The sequence below is a fragment of the Mirounga leonina genome, unplaced genomic scaffold (genome assembly GCF_011800145.1).
Source record: "Mirounga leonina isolate KUSES-001 unplaced genomic scaffold, KU_Mleo_1.0 Mir_173, whole genome shotgun sequence".
NCBI classification, from domain to species: Eukaryota; Metazoa; Chordata; class Mammalia; order Carnivora; family Phocidae; genus Mirounga; species Mirounga leonina.
This window is the reverse complement of record NW_023270447.1, coordinates 13,424,966-13,445,160: the sequence shown is the minus strand read 5'-3', so window position 1 is coordinate 13,445,160 and position 20,195 is coordinate 13,424,966. Positions and strand designations below refer to the sequence as shown.

Genomic DNA, 20,195 nt, shown 5'->3' with positions numbered 1-20,195 from the left:
AAAACAAAATTAATTTAATTGATCTACGTATACATATACACACAGTACAATTGCACAGACTGCAAGCATACAGTTGGAGGAATTTGGACAAATAAATCTATCCATGAAACTGTCACCCAGTCAAGGTATAGGACATTTCTACCACTCCGGAAAGTTCCCTTGTGTTTTCTTCCAGTCAGTCTCTACGTATCATTGCTGTGATTTCTAATGATATAGATTTTTTCTTCCTACCCTTAAACTCCACATAAATGGCATGAGTTAGTAAGTATTCTTTTGTGTCTGGCTTCCTTCCCTTAACATACTGTTTTTAAAATTCATCTATTTCAAATGTTATGGAAATGTGTTCTTATTTCTCTTGGATAAATACCTGAGAATGGAACTGTTTTTTTTTTTTAATAAGAAAACGTTGAAGAGTTTCTCCAAGTCATGGTAGCATTTTATATTCCCACTGGCAAAGTACAAGAGTTCTAGTTGCTCCGTATTCTTGCCAACATTTGATGTTGTCAATATTTTTTAATTTTGGCCATTACAGAGGCTGTAAGGTGGTATCACATTGGGGTGTTTTGTTGCACTTTCTAACGTCACTTAATCATTTTTCTCTGTTTTTCCTTACCCGGGTTTATCAGTTCTTACCTTGTACTACCCTTCACTTAGGAGAGTATCATTCCTAATCATAGGCCAGGCTATCTAAACTATGGCGATGTGCAAGGCCACCTGTGTGATGGAATATAAGTTGGTGACGACAAAAGATATATCTATCAAAGCATTTTCTTGACCCATTCCTACTAAGCTTCCTTTACTTTCCAGGAGGGACAGAATGAGCCACAGTTAGGTTTATCAGCATCTTGGTGAATTAATTAAACAGAGGTTTGCTCAACTTTGGTGCCAAAGGAATAAAGGAGAAATAAAGGCAAGAAAGTGGGGCTATAGAATGTCTGTCCTTTGACTTGACTTTGTTTCCCTTATTCAACTGCTTCCCTGTCTAGGCTTTGACTCCTACCTAACCAGTTAATGCATGCTTCTTAGCTCAAGGAAATTATCCTTGAAGCTCATTAGGATCAAGAGCGTCTCTTATTAATCGATTAAAAGTGAAAAAAAAAGCCACCACATTTCATATAATTTAAGCTAAATAAAATTTTAAAACAGTGCAAATCAATTGAACTGTCCTTTCATGTTGCATCCTTCAATCGCTGAATATTCTATATGGCATTTCACAGAAATATGATTTGATTTGAGAACATCTGCAGCAGTCTGGAACACATTTTCCCCTGTACTTGACTTTTAGCTCATTATAGCTCTCAGATGTTCTCTCAGCAATCCTGTGACATATTGGAGTGTTGCTGAACAAACATCAGTGAAGCCGATGCCTTGAGTAGTGTCAATCTCAGTTGAAAATGTTTCAGCTTTCTTAGCATCAACACTAGAAGAATTTAATTAACCCACTGAAACTTTCAAAATGATAGTTAATGCATGTGAGAAATAAGAAATCAGAAAAGTGGGGGAGAGTGGATAAGCGCTTAACCTCCCACAAACTGATGCCTGCCACCTTCAGCCTGCACTAAGGCAGCTCATGAGAAGCCTGGTTGCTCCGTGCAGCCTCCCACGTTTTGCCACGAAACCTCTGGCTTGCTCTACTGCCCCTGTGGAGATGGAGAAGGTGGAGGTGGCAACTGCTGCTGTCATACTCCCCTGGTCCCCAGACAAGGTCAGCTTCCAGCCTCTAATCAGCTCCCATCCAGCTGCTCTCATGTTTTTAGTAGGTGGGGCTGGGAGACCAAGGTCAGAAAAGCTCTGTTGGCAGTGACACGGTTTTTTGCCCACTGCTGCTATTACATTAAGGAAGCAGCTGGTGAGATAATGTATGCCAAAGTGCTTTGTAAATTATAAAGTGCTTATATAATTGTCATGGATAATCACTACTGTTGTTTTATTCCTAGGTTGCAGGAAGAGCACTGAGCAGGGCTATTGCATGGCAAAGTCCACCAGAAAGCTGAAGAGATGGGTGTGTAGGGTTCAGAGGGCGGTCTTTGATGAGAATACAAATGTGGAAGATGACAACAAGGAGAGTAAAATTGGCTTCACGGGTCTGATGAGCACATACGGTAACATGAGCGCCATAAATAGGGGAAGTACAAGGATTTAAGGGCCAAAAAAGAGGAGTGGTCCTAAAGATCAAGTCCAAGAAGGTTCTCTCCACACACAGAAATGTTATTTACGTCCAGGACTTTGCCACACTCTCTGCCTTAGCCTGAGGTATTCTTCCTACACTTACTAGATCTTAAGTTTCAGATTAGTCTGGAAAACGTCCTCAAACAACCCACCACCCCTGCTATCCTGTGCATATCTTTCTATCACTGTAATTATCACTATGTTATAAATAACTCTTTAACTGTCATATTCCACACTAGTCTGTGATCCTTTTAAGGGAGGGCAGTTATGTTATTATTAATATGTGCCTCTATGATGCCTGGCACATGCTAGGTGCTAGCAATGGTCTGCTTGATAAAAACTAAAGGAGAAACCAGGAGAAAAGAGTACCCAAAGATCAAAGAAGAAATTTCAAATATGAAGGAGTGGTCAACTGTTGAATATAACAAGACCTCATAAAGACTGGGAAACTACTGGATTTGGTGAGAACTAAATCACTGATAACTTCAGCAAGAGCAGTTCTAGTGATCTGGGGAGTGGGGACAGGTAGAAATTGAATTTTGATGGGTTGAAGATAGAAAAACAAGTAAGGAATGAGAGATAGTGAGTGGAGATGACGTTTTCTAGAACCTGACCTTCCTTTCAGAAGAAATTTAGACCCTGTTACTTATTTTTCTCAACAATCCTATGAGATATATATTTTTATCCCAAGTTTTTGGATGAGAAAATGGTAGCTAAGAGAAAGTATGCAAGTTGCCCAAGTCCTTACTACTAACAAGAAAGAAGTTATGTAAGGTACATACTTTGCTCTGTTTCCTCAGTTGGATTAGGACAACTGTTGGATATCTTCACATAACTTAGGAAAACCAGGTACAAGGCAAGAATAAACGTGTTCACTTATGGTTTAGAAAGAAAGGCTCTCCACTATCATCAGAGAAATCGGACGCAGGTTGGAGTAATGTAATGGGAAACTGCATTATGGAATTAGCTGCCAGCAGGTGGGACCACACGCAGAAAGGAAAGTGAAGATCATTAAAGGTGAGCATTTCCATTTTATAATTTTTCAAAGGGCTACCTCTGTAGCCATCAGTCCCTCTGGTGGCAGGTACAGTTATTTGGAACTCTGTGTAATCCTTACCAGCTGATAGTACTGTGGTAATAACTCCCAAATCTGTGACCTAACACAATAAAAGCTGGTCTCTCACAAAAAATCTGCTGTCTCTAGATGTCCTGTAAGTGGTGTCTCAGCAATCTTTAGGCCACCCATTTTATGTTGCCACCTTCTCAACATGAGACTCTGGTGTTCACTGTGGCAAAGGAAGCAAATATGGAGAATCGAGTACCAGCTTAAATGTTTCCACCCAGAATCACATACCATACTTCACTCACATTTCATTGACTAAAGCAAGTCACCTAGTCACATGGAATATCCAAGAGGTAAGGAGATTTGCTTCTCCTATGGAACCAGAAAATGTTAGCGAACACCACCAATGCCTACCACCAACACCAGACACATGAACAGAGTAGAATAATCTTTAAAGCAGGCTTCTTCTGTACTCAATAAATAGAGTACAACTGAATTCTCTTCCTAGGAGGCCTGGATTACCATGAATGTTATGTTTACTTTCATTAGTTTCACTTAGGATCTACATTAAATGGAAACAAAGACTTGGTAATATTTAGGTTCTGAAAGATGACTAGCTTGATGGGTGACATTTTACAGCTCAGATGGACTGGATGCATGCAGAAATTAACTGCCAGAAGAGGATCTAGAGAAGGTTCTATAGTTTGAGATGAAATGGGACGAAACTGATAAGCAGGGAAGACAAGCGAAACGCTTTAAAGATGTATGGCAACAAATCTTCAAAAGGCACAATCTTGACGGTGTTTGTTGTGAACAATCTATAGCACACCAGCCAGCAGGTGTGAGGGACTGGGAGTGAGGTCTTCAGGGCATTTCCGTCAATGAGGCAACTTCACAAGCAGTGCCTGAAGCTGCAAACCAAAGGACTCTCTGAGCAGCATTAGCACATTTCTCTGTGTAGGCTGGAGTCACATCTCAAACACATTTCTAGGCGTCACCTGTGACCACGAAGCACAGACTATTAGAGGGTATGGATCTGAGACACCTAATAAAATCACTTCCAGTAGTTATACAGCATAAAATAGAGGGGATATTTAGAAATTAGATGGTTAACTAGATTAATATGGGCAACCTAACAGAGTGATCAGGTTTCTAAGGAGAAGAGGGAAGGGGATGGATATTTCATCTGGATATATAAACTGATTTGGTTAACTGTGAGATTGCTAATTATTCAGTGCAATTAAAGATATCTTGGCCTATCCTTCCTAGGCTTCTAGGGTTTTGGTAAAGCTGTTCAATAGCAGTTATGATCTGTATAATCTGAAAGATAAAATAAAACAAAAACAAAAATAAAAAAACAAAAAACAAAAAAAAACCCACAACTAATTATGGCTTGTTTTATTTAAAAAAATTTTTTTTTTGGTAAATCAGATCCCCCTTTTTAATTTCAAAAAGTAGATACTTATTTTTTTTCTCAAATCTTAGATTAGGACAAATTGGCATAAAGCTGAATATAATTAGAATTTCTGTTGACTCTTCATATTATCAAAATGGCTCTTTGACCCCTTTAATTAGCAGAAAATTGTATCTTTTATCTAATGCTCCCTTTATTCAAGTGGGCAGATGAGCTTAAACAGAGATATAACAAATACATATTTTTTTCTCAGGGAGAATCTCAAGGGCATAGCTCAGAATTACAGAGAGATATTTTGCCTTACTCCATAAAATCAGGATTAGGAAAAAAGCTAACTGGTTTGCAATAAATGTGCACTGATTTTATAGAGTTCTTAGGAGGGAGGGTGGGGGGGTGAGTTCAAGGACAGTATTTGAATTCAAATTTCATCTTACATGCTTATAGTAATGCTTTCTTTAGAAATCCTCAATCTCCACCCAGAACAAGAAAAATCCTGAGGTTTTTTTTTTTTTTTTCTGGCTTAAAAGTAACATCAAAATTAATGTAGGTAAGTGTGTTGAAGATGGGAAGTACTTTTACACAAGTTCTACGTGTATAATTAATATTGATAATGTGCATTCTGATTAAAGCAGTATATTTGATGGAGTATGAGGAATTCTACTTAACCACTTACTTTCATGAAACTGACAAAAGAATAATCGCATCTGTGCTTGGCAATTAGATGTCTGTTTATGAATGACGAGAAATAAGAAATCATACTTTTTAAAAGCATGACGGATGAAGGCAAAGCATGGTGGGATGCTGGCAAAACAGTAAAAATGTATGGTTTACATTTTATTTCAGGCATACAATGGTGGATTGCAATGAGGCAGCTGCAGTGGTTACAAAGATTGCAAAGCTCAATGCTGCCCAAATTCCTAGACTGGGCAAACGGTCAGTGCTCCACACTCAGGGAAGTGGGAAGCCATATTCTGCCACATCTTATCCTGTGTTCATGCTGATGGAGGTGTTGCCACTTAGTCACACATCTCTGCTGGACTTGGCTTTGGAGCATAATCTTTTTCTATATACTGCTGCTGGCAACCACTACCAACTGATTGGAGTTGCCCTGTGAAATAAACCCACTTCCCCTGAGATGGGAAAGAAGCCATTCTGGGAAGGCTGATAATGGCACAAACTATTCTGGTGATAAGCAAAGCAAAACTACCTCATTCCATAACACGAGAGACTCCTACCAGCACCTCCCCTAATGGTTCACTTTAAATTCGGGTATTGTTACTATGATTTGCCAACAGTAATAGGCTCCTCCCTTCTACCTATTTTAGGACCAACGATGGACCACTCGTGCTATTTTACTGCCTAAACCCCAAATTAACAAATTTATTTCCATTTTACCTGGAAAGCGAACACTTCTGAATTATTTAGAAGCTTTGTTTCTGCTTTTGTTTTTTGTTTTTTGTAAAGGAGAGTGCTTCAAAGGACAAAGATGCAAGCTTTTGACCAGATCAAATAAAACTAAGCTACCTAAATCATGTTATCAGTAGAAGGTGAAAAGAAAGTATACAAATAACGTGGAAGTATCACATATACAACTTACCCCAATATTTTTGTATGTCTACTTATGTTCTATGTATGTATCTACGTGGCTACGTATCTACCTGTCCATCATCTATTTTAGAATTAACTATAACAATACTGGGCATGTACAGAATGCCTGCTTGCTATGTGCTATACACTTTACATATGCAATTTCCAGTCCTCACAAAGTACTGGTGAAACTGGTATCATTATCTCAATTTGCCAATACAGGAATAGAGGACTGTGTGATTCATGTAGCTGACCCAAGTTCAGCCAGCAGTAAGCCACTGGGCCTGGATTCTAGACCTGCTAGACTCTAACACTGTGCTCTCTTCACTATAGCACACTGACTCCTTTGTGGGATCATTAAACATTAAAGAGATGATTAGACACTCAGAACTACAAGAAGGGGCTATCAAATCTTATTCAACAGTTTTTGCTTCTAAGTAGGAATAATCACCATTTATAAACAGGTGTCGGTCCTATTCTTTAAGGATACTTCGCATTTCAGCATTCTACCTAAGATACTACTCAAACCATCTGATGATATTTAGAGATGTAGATAAGTCCCCATAATATCTATGCAGTAGGCTCTGATTTGGTAATCCTGGAAAATTTGAACTTCCAGGAACTGGAGCTTTGTTTTTTTGGTTTTTGTTTATTGAAATGAGCTCAATCAATAAAAATATTTAGCCTCATGCAGTCTGGCTCGTCATAGAAAGTGATCTTAATAATACTGCTTCTGGTTTCAGTCAGTACCCAAGTAACTGAAGAAATGTAGAATGTCATCTGGAAGTTTTCTAACAATGTAAAGTACCCAACTGGAAGCCTCACAGAGATATAACCACAGGGATTCAAAGCTGCACTGGGAGAAAATAACATGGACGAGAACCACAGGACTGTAAGATGAACCTGAAGGAAAATGGCTTTCATCTCCCTCACTCCCTCTTTTCTGGGCTAGCTCTGCAAGTGGTATTAGAGAAAAGAGGGGAAAAAAAGTTATCACAAATGGATGAAAGTTAGCTGCAAGAGCCTACAGGTAGGTCCCTCACCATGGACTTTTCATTTTAAGATTTCCATATACTTATGATGAAAATAAATTATTTCATATTATTCCAGTATACATTTTTAAAGTATTGTATACATTTATTCTGGTCACGAGTTCTTTGTGAGATGTAAATATCATTAATATTTTCTCTCATTCTGTGACTTGAATTTTCATTTACTCAACTGTGTCTTTTGATGACCAAAAGTTAATCTTGAGGAAATGTAAGTTGTCAATTTTTTCCTGTTGGTTAGTGCTTTTGGCATCCTATCTAAGAAATTTTTCCTTATCCCAAGATCATGACGCTATTTACTTATGTTTTCTTTAAAATTTTTATACTTTTATATCTATCATATGTTTAAAACTACTTTTGTGTCCTGTGTGAGGAAAATACGAGGTTCCATTAATTTTAGCACCATTTATTGAAAGGGCTTTCCTTTTTCCATTGAATTGCTTTGGCATCTTTGTGAAAAATCAATTGAGTATATATGTGTGGGTTTATTTCTGGATTTTATATCTGTTCCAGTGATCTATTGGTCTATCCTGACACTAAAACATGCTTGTTTGATGACTATAGGTTTATAGAAAAACTTGAAGGCAGATAGTTCAAATCCTCAAGCTTTGTTCTTTTTCTAGACTGTTTTGGTTATTCTAGCTTCTTTAAATACCAATGAAAATTTTAGAGTCAGCTTGTCGACTTCTACAAACACATCTATTGGGATTTTGATTGGGATTGTGCTATATCTACAGATTAATTTGGAAAGAACGTATTTCTCCATTGATTTTTTTTTCTCATTATTTTTTCTCAGCAATCCCTTATAGTTTTGAATGTGTGGATATTGCATACATGCTAATTTGCTGCTAAGTATTTTGTGGTTCTTAAATGTTATTGTAAATGGAATTTTAAAATTTAATTTTCTGGTTGTTCATTGTTTCTACTGTTCATCTAGAAATATGACTGACTTTGTATATTGTCTTTGTATCATGAAACTTTCTGTAGTTCATTTATTGTTTTTATAGTGTTTTATAGCTTTTTGGGATTTTTGATGTATCCAATATTACCATCTGCAAATGACAGTTTTAGTAGGTTTCCAATCTGGATGCCATTTATTTCTTTTTATGTCTTTACTACACTAGTTAGGACATCCAGTATAATACTGGATAGAAGTGGTGAAGGTGGACATGCAAGCCTAGTTCTGGATCTTAGAAGAGTAAGTTTATTTATTTGCCATTTAAATATGATATGTGTTGTAGAATTTTTTGTACATGTCCTTTGTCAAACTGAGGATGTTACCTTCTCTTACTAGGTTTTTAGTATGAGTGGATGCTGGATTTTTGTTAAATGCTTTTTCTGCATCTAAAGACTTGTATCCAGAATATGTAAAGAAAATTCAGTAAAAAAATAAGCCCAATTTTTAAGCAGGCAAAAGATTTGAGTAAGTACTTCACAGAAAAGGTATATGGATAGCCAATAAGAAAATGAGGAAGTGTTTATTATCATTAGTTTTCAGGGAGATGGAAATTCAAATCACAATGAAATACCAATGGACATGTATTAAAATGGCTCAAACTAAAAAGACAGAGAATACCAAATGTTGGCTGGAATGTGAAAGAACTGAAACACCTACCCACAGTTGGCAGGAGTATAAACAGGTACAACCACTATGAAATCTGTTAGCAAGTTTCTTCTAAAGCTCATATTTCACTTTATGATGCAGACACTACACTCCTAGGTATTAGTCAAGAGAAATGAAAATAGGTGTTCACAAAAAGTTATGGCTGAATGCTTATTTTAGACATATTTATAATACTGGATAAGTGAAAATAGCTCAAATGTCATTTTGAATGAATAACCAAATTGTGGTATGTTTATTCAATGGAATATTATTCACCAATAAAAAGAAATGAGTTACTTAACACCCACAACAACATGCATGAATCTCCAAACCACTGGAGTGGTTGAGGAAAGCAACCCCACACACAAAAACATACATTCTGTGGAACTCTAATTATATAATGCTACAGAATATGAATGAACTAATCTATGATGATATAAACTAAATTGCATTTACTTCTAGTAGTGGGGGGGAGGGAGAGATAATGACTGGAAAGGGACAGAAGGAAGTCTTCTGAGATGTTGGCAATGTCTGATACCTTGACAGAATTGAGGATTTCATGGATGTGTGCATTTGCCAAAACTCATCAAATGGTCCATTTAAGACCTGTGCATTTTTCTTTATGCAAATTATATCTCAATTTGGAAAAAAAAAGTATGAAAATGTAAATAGCATGGAAGACAGAAAACTTTCAAAGTTATAAATGGGAGGCACTACTCTCCGCTTCGAAGACTGTTGTTATTAGGCCTTTTCTAATGGTCATGCTCATGACGTCATACGGTCCTTTTGGACAGTTCTTTGTTCTCTGTGTTGGGTAACATGCCAGAAACAAATAAATAGATGGTTAGATATTTGCATATAAAATGTCACAACCAGATAGCAATAGTTTTCTAAAATCATATCACTTGTGGCTCTAAAATAACATGATAATGATGTATCTGGTCATATGGACGCACATGTTTTTGTTTCTATTATCAAAATAAAGCCTTGTTTCAAGAGGTGCTATACAAGCACATTGACAGTTTTTCTGATTTTATCCTAATGAAAGCTTTTTAATGAGCACAGATTATATTCACTTTTAATATCACTGATGTGTATTTCACCATGTTTTAATACCTACTGAAAGTAATTTGGCACATTTGCTGTTTCTTTGTAAAATCTCTGCTATTCTTGAAAGGGACTAGCTAGAATTTTAATTATAAATTGGGTTTCTTTTTTCCTCCAAATAAGGACACTGCAGACAGTTTGTGCAGTTTAATTCTATAAACATGTAGCATTGTGCCAGGTGCTTGAAAATTCAAATATAAATAAGACATCATCTCTGTTTTCAAGATGCTCATAATGACCTCAGTGATGGACAAGAAGACATATAACCAGAAGATAATAAAACTGCAATATCAATTGAGAAATGAGGGCCTCAATTTTCCCAGACAGAGAAGAGGAGGGTCACAGATGACTTCCCAAAGGAAATGACATTTAAAATACATCTTACAATAAATAAGTGATTGATCACTGTATTTATTCAGCAATTCAGCTACCACGCCATTGCTCCTAATAGTAGATGTGTCATCTACTGCTACATATGTGGCACATGCTGTATGGTCTCGGCCCTCAAGAAGCTTCTACCTGAAATACATTTTCCTAAGTCAAGAAGGAATAAAGGTTGCTCACCTGCCTATCTCACTCCACTCTGACTTCTTTCCATCTCATTTTACCAAACTAGGCTTATACATGAAATAGGACTTTAAGTTCAAAGTTACTTTTTCCTTCTTTCACTCGTTTAATTTCTGATGTGATGGGAAAAGCAATGGGTTGGTAAGTCAAATGACTACCAATTTTTAATGCTACCACTTAGCTGTTTTCTTAGAGTCCAATTGTCATTCATTGACATAAGTGGCATTTACTGAGCCCTTACTGCGTATCAGTAGGTGTCCAAGGAATTGGGAAGTGGGCTTGCTGTCTAGTAGAGGAAAAAGACATTTAAAAGTCCAAATGCTGTGTGATATTGTTACAACTAAGGCTGAAGAGGAGAAATTAATTCTGGTGTAGAGATCAAAGAATAATTTAAAAAGAGAAGGGAGTGCTTGCGAATTTCTCTTCAATGAGTGGGAAAGACATTCTAGATGTAGGGAACAGAGAGTGAAAATGCATGCAAACCCCAACCAGTCAGTAGTTTTGGCCTGTGCTGTTTCCCTTTTGAGGGCTCTTGCTTAGCAATCCTACTCTCATCCCAAGCACAAAAAATGTGAAGTCATTTCCTTCCATGCTTTTGATTGCAAAATTTTCTGTTCTAATCTTGGAGCACCCAATTTCTTTCATATTTCCCAAGCAAATAATCTCAACATACTGTAGTTTGCCACATCTAAAAATTCCAAATACTAATATTTTATTTTCTGATATCACTAAAATATATACTTTGCCTCCGCCTCTATGGATAAAGTTATACTTGCAGTTATATTCTCAATTAAATATTCTTCACAACCCCTTAACCAAAATCCTTGGGGCCAAATATATCTCAGAATTCAGAATTTGGCGGCGGGGGAGGGGGGATGCTTTAGAAAAGTAAAATGGTGCACATGCCACATTTTACCTAATACCCCTAGAAAGATGTGGGGTAGCAACCTGGAATCAAACACATTAGTCTCTCTGCAGTAAATACGTAAATGTCCACTCTAGAAAGAATAAATTTTTATTTAATAATTTTATTTAATTAATTTATTTAATAAATTAATAACAGCTTCACATCAGTTCAAGTCATGTGTGCTGCCAAATGAAACATCGGGTTTCGGCACTTTTTGGATTTCAGAATTATTAACGAGGGACTCCGGACTTACATTGTGATTATCTTCATTTGATAGTTTTAGAAAGAGATTTGGAGAGATCAATTAACTTGTCCAGCTGGCTTACCTAGTTAGGTAATGAAACATCATGCAAACCCACCAGTCTTACTCGACTCCACTAGCAACCTCTGTCCTATATGTGGCAAATGACCACTTCATTTTCACTGAGCTGCCTAGGTTTTCACCAGGGGGAAGGAGGCCTTGAGATTACAGAGTTTAAAGTAACTGGGCGCTCTGCTGCTGAGACCCTTCCTTTCTGAAGATCCTGTGAATAGTCTCTGCTTCCTTATCCTCACAGATTTCCTCAGAGCTGATGTTACGTCTTTGATGGCAAAGCGTCTCTGTCCTCCCGATTCTTTTTGCTTACATGTCTTGGACCTAACTGCTGCACAAATTCCCTGCCCCTGCTTCCTTATCACGTCCTTTCAAAGCACCGGCCACTCAGAACTCAGTACGCTGTTTCTCTGGACTTCCTCGCCTGATTCTCTATTTGACTTCTCTTCCAGCTCAACATCAGTGCCAGCTTCCTCCATCAAGAAAAGCTTGTGTTGTGCTCACAGCTAACTTCTCAATCTCTAATGATATTCTGTTGCTATTATCTTCTTTATTACTTTTGGCAAGGTGGATCCTTGGATCCGTCCATCAGAACCACCACATGCCAAGGCAGATTCCTGGACCCACCTCTGACCAACTGAGTCAGCATCTCGGAGTGGGGCCAGGGAATCTACATTTTTCACAAGCATGCCCCATGATTTTTAAGCACCAGCAGTTTGAGACCCACTGCTCCATGGTGTGGCAAAGCCGGCTGCTGCTCTTCGTATGGGGTTTGCTCTCATGTTGGCGGGTACAGATGTATACGATTTGCACCATAAGAGCAGAGCAAACTATAAATGACTGACTTCTTTGCCTTTCCAAAGCCACCTGAAGAAACATTGCTTGGGAAGTTTAAAGAATTAATAAGTGAGGGTATGCAAAGGGAGAGTATATTAAAGATACTAATTACTTAAAAGATAACACAATTAATTTGGCCAAATCCTTGTTTCCATAGCTAATGTCTCATTTTCTCTCCATCTTCAAACACCGTATTGTAATTGGTTTCTTCTACATTTCTACTCTAATTTATTCTAGCCTGACCTCTGAGTAAAAGATTAAGTAGAGTAACAATTGCACTTTCCAAACAAATCTTTCCTACCTAAAGAAGCCAGCTACTTCTAGCGGGTCCTTCTGAAAAGGGTCTACATCACCTCTTGTTTTCCCTGTAACACGAAAACACTATAAAGAACAGCATCTTACTCTTCAGCTAATGAGAGAACAATATGACTTGTTTTCAAAGATATATGCACACACACCAGCAATACCATGAAGGAACAGTTAGGAAGCCTCCTGTACCTTGGATCCAACACACTCTGATTCACTGTTAGAGACATTAAGCTAAAGGGGACCGTCGCCTATTGTTTTGGTCATGTCAGCCCACCCCGAGTCTATTACCAGACCAATTGCTAGTTCCTCAGCTTAGTGTTGAGCACTGAATCGCTAATATAATCACACAGGCAAAATCTATGTGAAAAAACTTTGTTTTTTTTAAATGATAATGCTGAAAATGACACAGGATTTTGATGAAAGCTGGGCTCACCAAAAGAAAAAAGTCAGAATCTAGATTCAAACTCTCAGAAAATCAGTCTCCACTTATATCATTGACACAAGTGTCTCCATCATTATTCATCTTTTATTTGACTATGTAAGTTTTGAAATGAACGTGGAAGTCCTTTAAAGACAAAACAGCACAGTGCAAAGCAGCTACTTACATTTCAGCTTACAGGGTGACCACTCGAATTTGAGACGATGCTTTTACGGAACGGTCATAAACTATCAAAACTATCTTGTCAGAACCAATTTACTTAGGATATTTACACTAAATGAATATAAAGTTATTTGTGAGAAAAAAATTTTTTTTTGCTATGAACAAACTCCAGATATTGATGGTCATTGATAAAGGCAAGAACACTCACTGTCTAAATACTGCAGACTCAGTTTATGATAATATGATTAGTTACATTAATAATGCTGCTTAGGCACAGTCTTGCTAATTACAATATTATAAATATTAATGCCACCCACTCCTTTTTCTGTTTGATTGCCACTCACGGAGTCATTCATCACAGTATTTTCTAGGAATTCACACTGTAAGATTTTCTTTCTTTCTCCCTTTTGTTTTTTATTACTGGACTTGCAATCATGCACGTTATTTTTCAAGAAGCCCTTATTTTTGGCTACCTGGGAGGGGAGTGATAGTTTCCATTAAAAGTAGCCAAATGTAAGTCAGTTATATGATGTTTCTCTTCTTTCAGAGTCCCTAACCCTGCCATCCAAAGCAGAGTATCCAGGGTTTTTGTTTTCCGTCTTTCTCATGTGACCTGTTTCAAGTTAAGATTCATTTGAATTATTAAATGCTTCCTTAAAGAATCTTTTTATACTTGCCTTTCTTTTTTTTTAAAGTTAATTATTGATGTAGTGACAAGCTGAAAAGACTAAGAATTATAATTTTTTCCTCCCCTCATTCAGGACTCAAGAAATGTCTTCTGACAATGGTTGTCTATTTAGAATAATACAAAGGAAATACAAAGGCAAAATGCTGAATGTTGTTTTAGAAAAGATTTGCTAAAATCACTGTATTATACAAAATGTAAATGTAGTATATATTTCTCTGAAAATAGCAGTGAGAAAGTTGGGACATAACCTTTTGAGCCCAGGTTTAACCACATAGAAGAAGCAGTTACAAAAGATACCGATTAGATTTTAATTTTAAAAACTTCATCATATTATTCAGGACTCCAGTGATTTGATTGTCTTGAAAATAGAAAGGTAATGTTATAATTTCCAGAGCTTGTTAAAGAATAAAGAAATCTCCAGCCTCCCACTGGAAAGAATGCCAGTCATCACCACAGTAAGCAAGAATTTGGAGGCACTTTACACTATAAACTTCAATCTTTTTTCCTTTACGTGACCTTGTGTTATATTGGTTTTATAAAAATGTAACTCACAGACCTATCATATAGCTGTAATCAAGCCTCCTTCAGAACGATTCTACTACAGAAATAACATCCAAAAGGCACTGTGTTTCCTCTGTTAATGAGATGGTAGGAAGGAAAACAAGACCTGATATAGAAAGTGACCGAGGTAGAGTTCCCAAGGACAACAGGAGAAGTGAGCCCATACCTTTCCCATGAGTTCAGCAATACGGGGAACTGGTTTCCCTTTCTGGTGACTCACTGTAGCTGGACTCTGCCCATCCCAGTCTTGTAGTTCTTCAATGCTTTTCAGATACAGCAGGGCTTTGAGGCCAGTGCAGTAGTCTTGGATGACAGTGAAATCCTGATTCTGAATAGCACTGCATACCTAGAAAAGATGGAGCAATCAACCACACGTCAACCTAAGAGCTAATTCTCCAAATGGACTCACTTTGCATTTATTCAAGAAAATGGATTTATGTTCCAGGCTCTGTCCCAAGGATGGTATATCAATCATTAAGTGGGGATGGGAGTGGGGGTGGGGAGGGAGGGACTGTGAAGGGGCACAAGGAAACTTTCAGGGACAGCGACTACTTTCATAAACTCGATGTGGTGATGGCTTCACAGACGTATGCATGTTTCAAAACTGGCCCAGCTTGTACACTTTAAATATGTGCAGCTTACTGTATGTCAGGCAAACCTTAGCACAGCTGTAAAAAATTAGATCCAGTCAGTTGCATTTATAAGGAATCCAGTTTAGCACAGCATAAGAAATGACATTTTAACTCTCTCCTTTTCCTTCCATTGGGATGTACCGCCTGGAGGTAGTTCTCATGTCCAGAGGTGGTCATGCCGAGGCTGGAGTGCTGTTCATCAGTTTACTCAACCACCCCTGACCCCTGTCTCCCTCTTCAGCCTTGTCTACTGTTGTTCTTCTTTTTGCTCACAATGCTCCAATCACCCAAGTCTTTGCTCTTTTCCTTGCATCTGCCACATTCTTTCTTTGCCTTGAGACTTTTTCGTAAGATCTTGCTGCCTAGAAAATTTTTCCCTTCTACCCATGGTTGACTACTGGCCCTTGCTCATATCATGGTAAATATCACTTCTTTGAGGAGGCCTCCAAGAGCCTAGAATAGGTAAAGGCCTTCAGTTACTACTACATTTTTTCCTTATAACTATTGTATTTGATGTACAGCTCGCTCCCCAAACAGGCTAAAGCTTCAGGAGGGAAGAACCTGCATTTATCTTGGTCACCACATTATCCCCAGTGAGTAGCAGAGTATGTGTCATTCACTCTGCTCTTAATAAATATATGTTGAATGCCTGGATAATTTAGAAGAGATATTTTAATTTGAGTGACCATATGTCAGAAAATAAAGAATAAAAAAATTCTAGAGTGAAGGAGCTGAATCTGAAAAATTAGGATCCTTCCAATAAAAATAAACTTGAAAGTCTGTGCTGGGATTTGAGTTAGAGCTGGAATTTAATGGATTTAGATAAACACTTCTAGGTTAATTATTACCAAAGACACCTCAAAAAGCAGGAACAAAAATCTTTCATTTCCTATTCTTAAGTGCTGTATGTTACTACAATGTAGAAAAGAGAACTGAATAACCACTAAATACAGAGAAGAATATTTTCTATGAAGCCCATTACATTACATTAAAAAAAAATTGTTTCTTAGGAAGAATAGTTTGAACATTAATTAGGCCTCTTATAACTTTCTTAAGAGTTGATTTTTTTGAGAACAATGACGAAAAACATCATTACAATTTCCTCCACAGGATGTTTTTTAACTGTAAGTCAGCTAATGCCTTACTTCACCTTCTTTGTTCACTGTGAGATTCCATTTTTTTGTAGTATATGCTTACGGGTATAATTTTGCTTTAGTCTTAAAACAATTCACTATATGACCATAAGACATCAGATTTTGAAAATCACATCATAGTATGTTCTTTATGGGATATTCATAATTGTTGTAAAAACCTGCTTGCTAAAAGGAATCTAGATACTTTTTAACATATGAATAGTAATGTTTAATCTCATTTATCCTGAGTTGTCCAGTGAGAAGATAAAAAAGTCACTAATTCTCTTAATCCACAAACATGGCACAATTTGTATACGGTTGATTTAGCCCCATGGGGCTGGAGTGGTCAAGAGCAGACTTGGTGTATTTTATTTTATTGTATTATTTTTTAAGGAAGTAAATTAACATAGACTTGGATTTTAATTATGGAAGAACATGGTGGGCCCGAAGACTGGGAAGACTACCTCTTTCCTACCCTCTCCTATGTTCCATCCTATAGTGCTAGTGTGTAACATAATTGGGAGCTATTCTGAGTAGGTGAAGGGAACATAAAACCTCAAGAGGGAGGAGAGACTATGACATGGTGACTGAACATGGCTGGGATGGTGTGCTATGCTGGAAACACTGAAAGCCACCAACAGACATGGGTGCTTGAGGGGATCACTTCAGATAAGTTTCATCATAAGGGAAATGTCACACTATTTATATACCTTTCTAAAATGAGTAATTTAATTTCTACTTTCTGATAAGATTAAACTTATTAATTTTCCTGATAGAAGGTCTGATCGTAGGAACTCTGCACGCTGATATTTTATTTTAAACTTTTAATACACATATAAATTATCTGAAGATCTCATTGAAATGCAGATTCTGTTTCTGCAGGTTTGGAATGAGACCCAAGATCCTGCATTTGTGACAAGCTCCCAAGTGGGGCTGATGCTGCTGGGCCACACTTAGAATAGCAAGGTAGGGATGAATCTCATCTTAACCTGAAATGCTGTCTGCAAGGTGAATTTCTTACAGACTAACAATTTCTTGATTTTTACTATTACACTGTAGCAACATTTTCATGGCCCTTTAAAGAAGCACTACTTATAATAATAAGTCACATCTGAAGAAACAATTTTCTGATGAAATAGTAATAAGACCCAAAATAAATCTTAGGATGCAAGCACACCTTTAGGAACAGACCTTTGGCTATGGGATTTGATGCTCAGAAAATGGATTTGCTCAAAAAGGTGCCTTGTTCTTGCCTAACCTTTACACTCCACTGAGGCCTGTATCTCTATCTCAAAGGTAAATGGTTCCTTTTAAAACTCCAAACATGTAGCTGCTATTCCTAAATGGGTGTATTTTATATGACATCTCTTTGTTTGTTTAACAGCTCTGATTAGGACTCTTAATAGGTGTTAACATGTTTGCTTAGTATAATTTGTAAGTTCTTTATGGTGAAGGCTGGTTTATCTTTCTTCCCAGCAGGACATCAGGTGCCATTATAAGGATCATTGCCACTATTAATTATTTCCATAAGTGTGAATATCCCTATAGTGAGCTGTTTTAAATATGGGTCCTTGGATCCTCAGCAGGATCAGCCCATTCAGGGGCTGAGTAGGTGGTGGCCCCCTGTGTAGCATGAGTTGGGGAGTGTCATAAAGTTCCTATTGCCACTGAATAGTCTCCTCCAGAGGTCTGACACAATGCCCTGAATTTTTGCTTTAGGTGCAGGCACATTTAGTCAAAGCCTGCCTATGCAAAGTGAGTGTACAAATATCTGCAAGGTGACAGAGGGTTGGGGGGTGCTATTCTTTTCTCATTATTTCTCATAAAATGAGATTAAGCACATTAATAGTAAATTATCTATTTATGGTGGATTTACATCTTAAAAAGTCTCCTTTACATACATTATTTCTTTCAATACTCAGAACAAACCTACAAGTTAAGCAGGAGAGAGGGTAATGTTTTTCCTTTAAAAACGGAAAGAGCTTGAACTTGAAAAACTATTCCTTCAAGTCAAATCTAGTGGTTTTTATGCCGTATCAAGTGGTAGAGACTAGAGGCTGAGAGCATGCATACAGAAGTCAAGCAGAATCAGGTTTAAACCACATCAAAGCTGCATAAGTATGAGCAACTTTCTTTACTTAAAAATGGGAATAGCACATCGGAAACTAAAAGGCAACATATTTAAGTCTTAAAATAGTAGCTAGTACTTAGCTAGATTGACACCAAAAATAAATTTCATAACATGAATAAATCATTAGAGCATGAATTAGGCAAGATATAATTTTTTAAGCCTAATACTTTTTTGGTCTAATGCAGTAAAAGAAGTTCATGGACATTATGTTTATTTGTGGTAGGTAGTGATCTCAAAAAAAAGCTTAGGTCTGGTTGCCAGAAGCCACGTCTGAGACCCAGCTCTGTCATTCAGCAGCTGGGACTGGAGCTAGTCAGTCTTGAGTCTTCCTCTCCCGCCTCCCCATCTGAAAAAACGTGTATGATAATATCTAATTTCTTGTTGTGGGGATTAAATTACATTGTGTAGGTGGCAGTGCTGTGGAAATTACAAAGCTCAGAAAGGACAGAACAGTGCTAAACCTCATGGTTATTATCAGATAATTTAAAGTTGAAAGTGCCTACGAGGTCAACATGGAAAGAAAAAGCCAACTTTGCCTGGAAAGAAAAAGCCAACTTCTTTGAAATGTAAAAGACAATTTACTAGGAAGCTAGCAAATTGAATCCAAATTGGATTAACAATACCAATTCCAGGTAAATAATTTGGCAAGGAAGAGATCTGCAGAATCAGAACACCGTAGGCTGGCCCGTGTCTTTGTATAATAGAGCAGCAATCTCTCATATGATATTTCGGAATGTGACAACGTTCTTAAATAGGGATCTTAAACTATCAGACACAATACAGATGAACCTATGATCATAATTATCCCTTTTCATTTCTTGTCTCCTAGGTGGACAAACTACACTCCAGGTCTCAGAAATGTGTGCCATCAGGCTATATGCAAGTAAAATATATGTTTCCGATTGAGTCCAAAGTAGTCTTAAAGTTGCTGTAAGTAGTGTAAAAGGAGTATTGGAGGATACCTGGATTTAAGTAACGCTTATCACATTCTAGAATATACTAATAACAGAGTCTTACATAGCTGTAAGAAGTTCAAGAGTATTCCTATGAACACAGTCCATAGATAAAAGACTGAATTAGGAGGATTATCCATCCAATTCTTAAAGATTTCCCAGAAAAAAGAAAAAAAAAATCCTATGGTCTCCCCTTACTAATTTATTTTGATAAAGCATTAAACTGTTTAAACAATGTAAAACACGTGAAATATTTTACCTGGTGCTTTATAGTTTTCAAAGCATGTTATCAAAAAGTCAGAAATATTTGCATAGTGATTTACGGTTTTCCAAGCATGCCAACAAATAAAGCACAAGGTAATTTAGACCGTTTTCAGACCAGCCTCCTTATTTCACAGAGTAGGAGTCCAGAAAGGCTAAATGATCTATCTGTGGTCACAAGGGCTAGTTGGAGGCAGTGCTGGTCTCCCTGCCTGGCCCAAAGCTCTCTCCAGTACAGCGCTGCCTCTCCAGTATCATCTTCCTTAGCCCATACACCAGTTCTGACAGCAAGACAGAGAAGGTGCCAGTA

The 20,195-nt window shown here is 37.4% G+C and overlaps 1 protein-coding gene across 1 annotated transcript in view; it reads right to left on the bottom strand.

Moving 5' to 3' along the window:
- The window catches only part of DPYD (dihydropyrimidine dehydrogenase), an 802,992-nt gene that overhangs the window by 102,510 nt on the left and 680,287 nt on the right, over nt 1-20,195 (bottom strand). Inside the window, exon 20 of the mRNA XM_035017962.1 lies at nt 14,942-15,121. Coding sequence (XP_034873853.1) covers nt 14,942-15,121 — 180 coding nt within the window. The remainder of the gene's footprint in view (nt 1-14,941; nt 15,122-20,195) is intronic.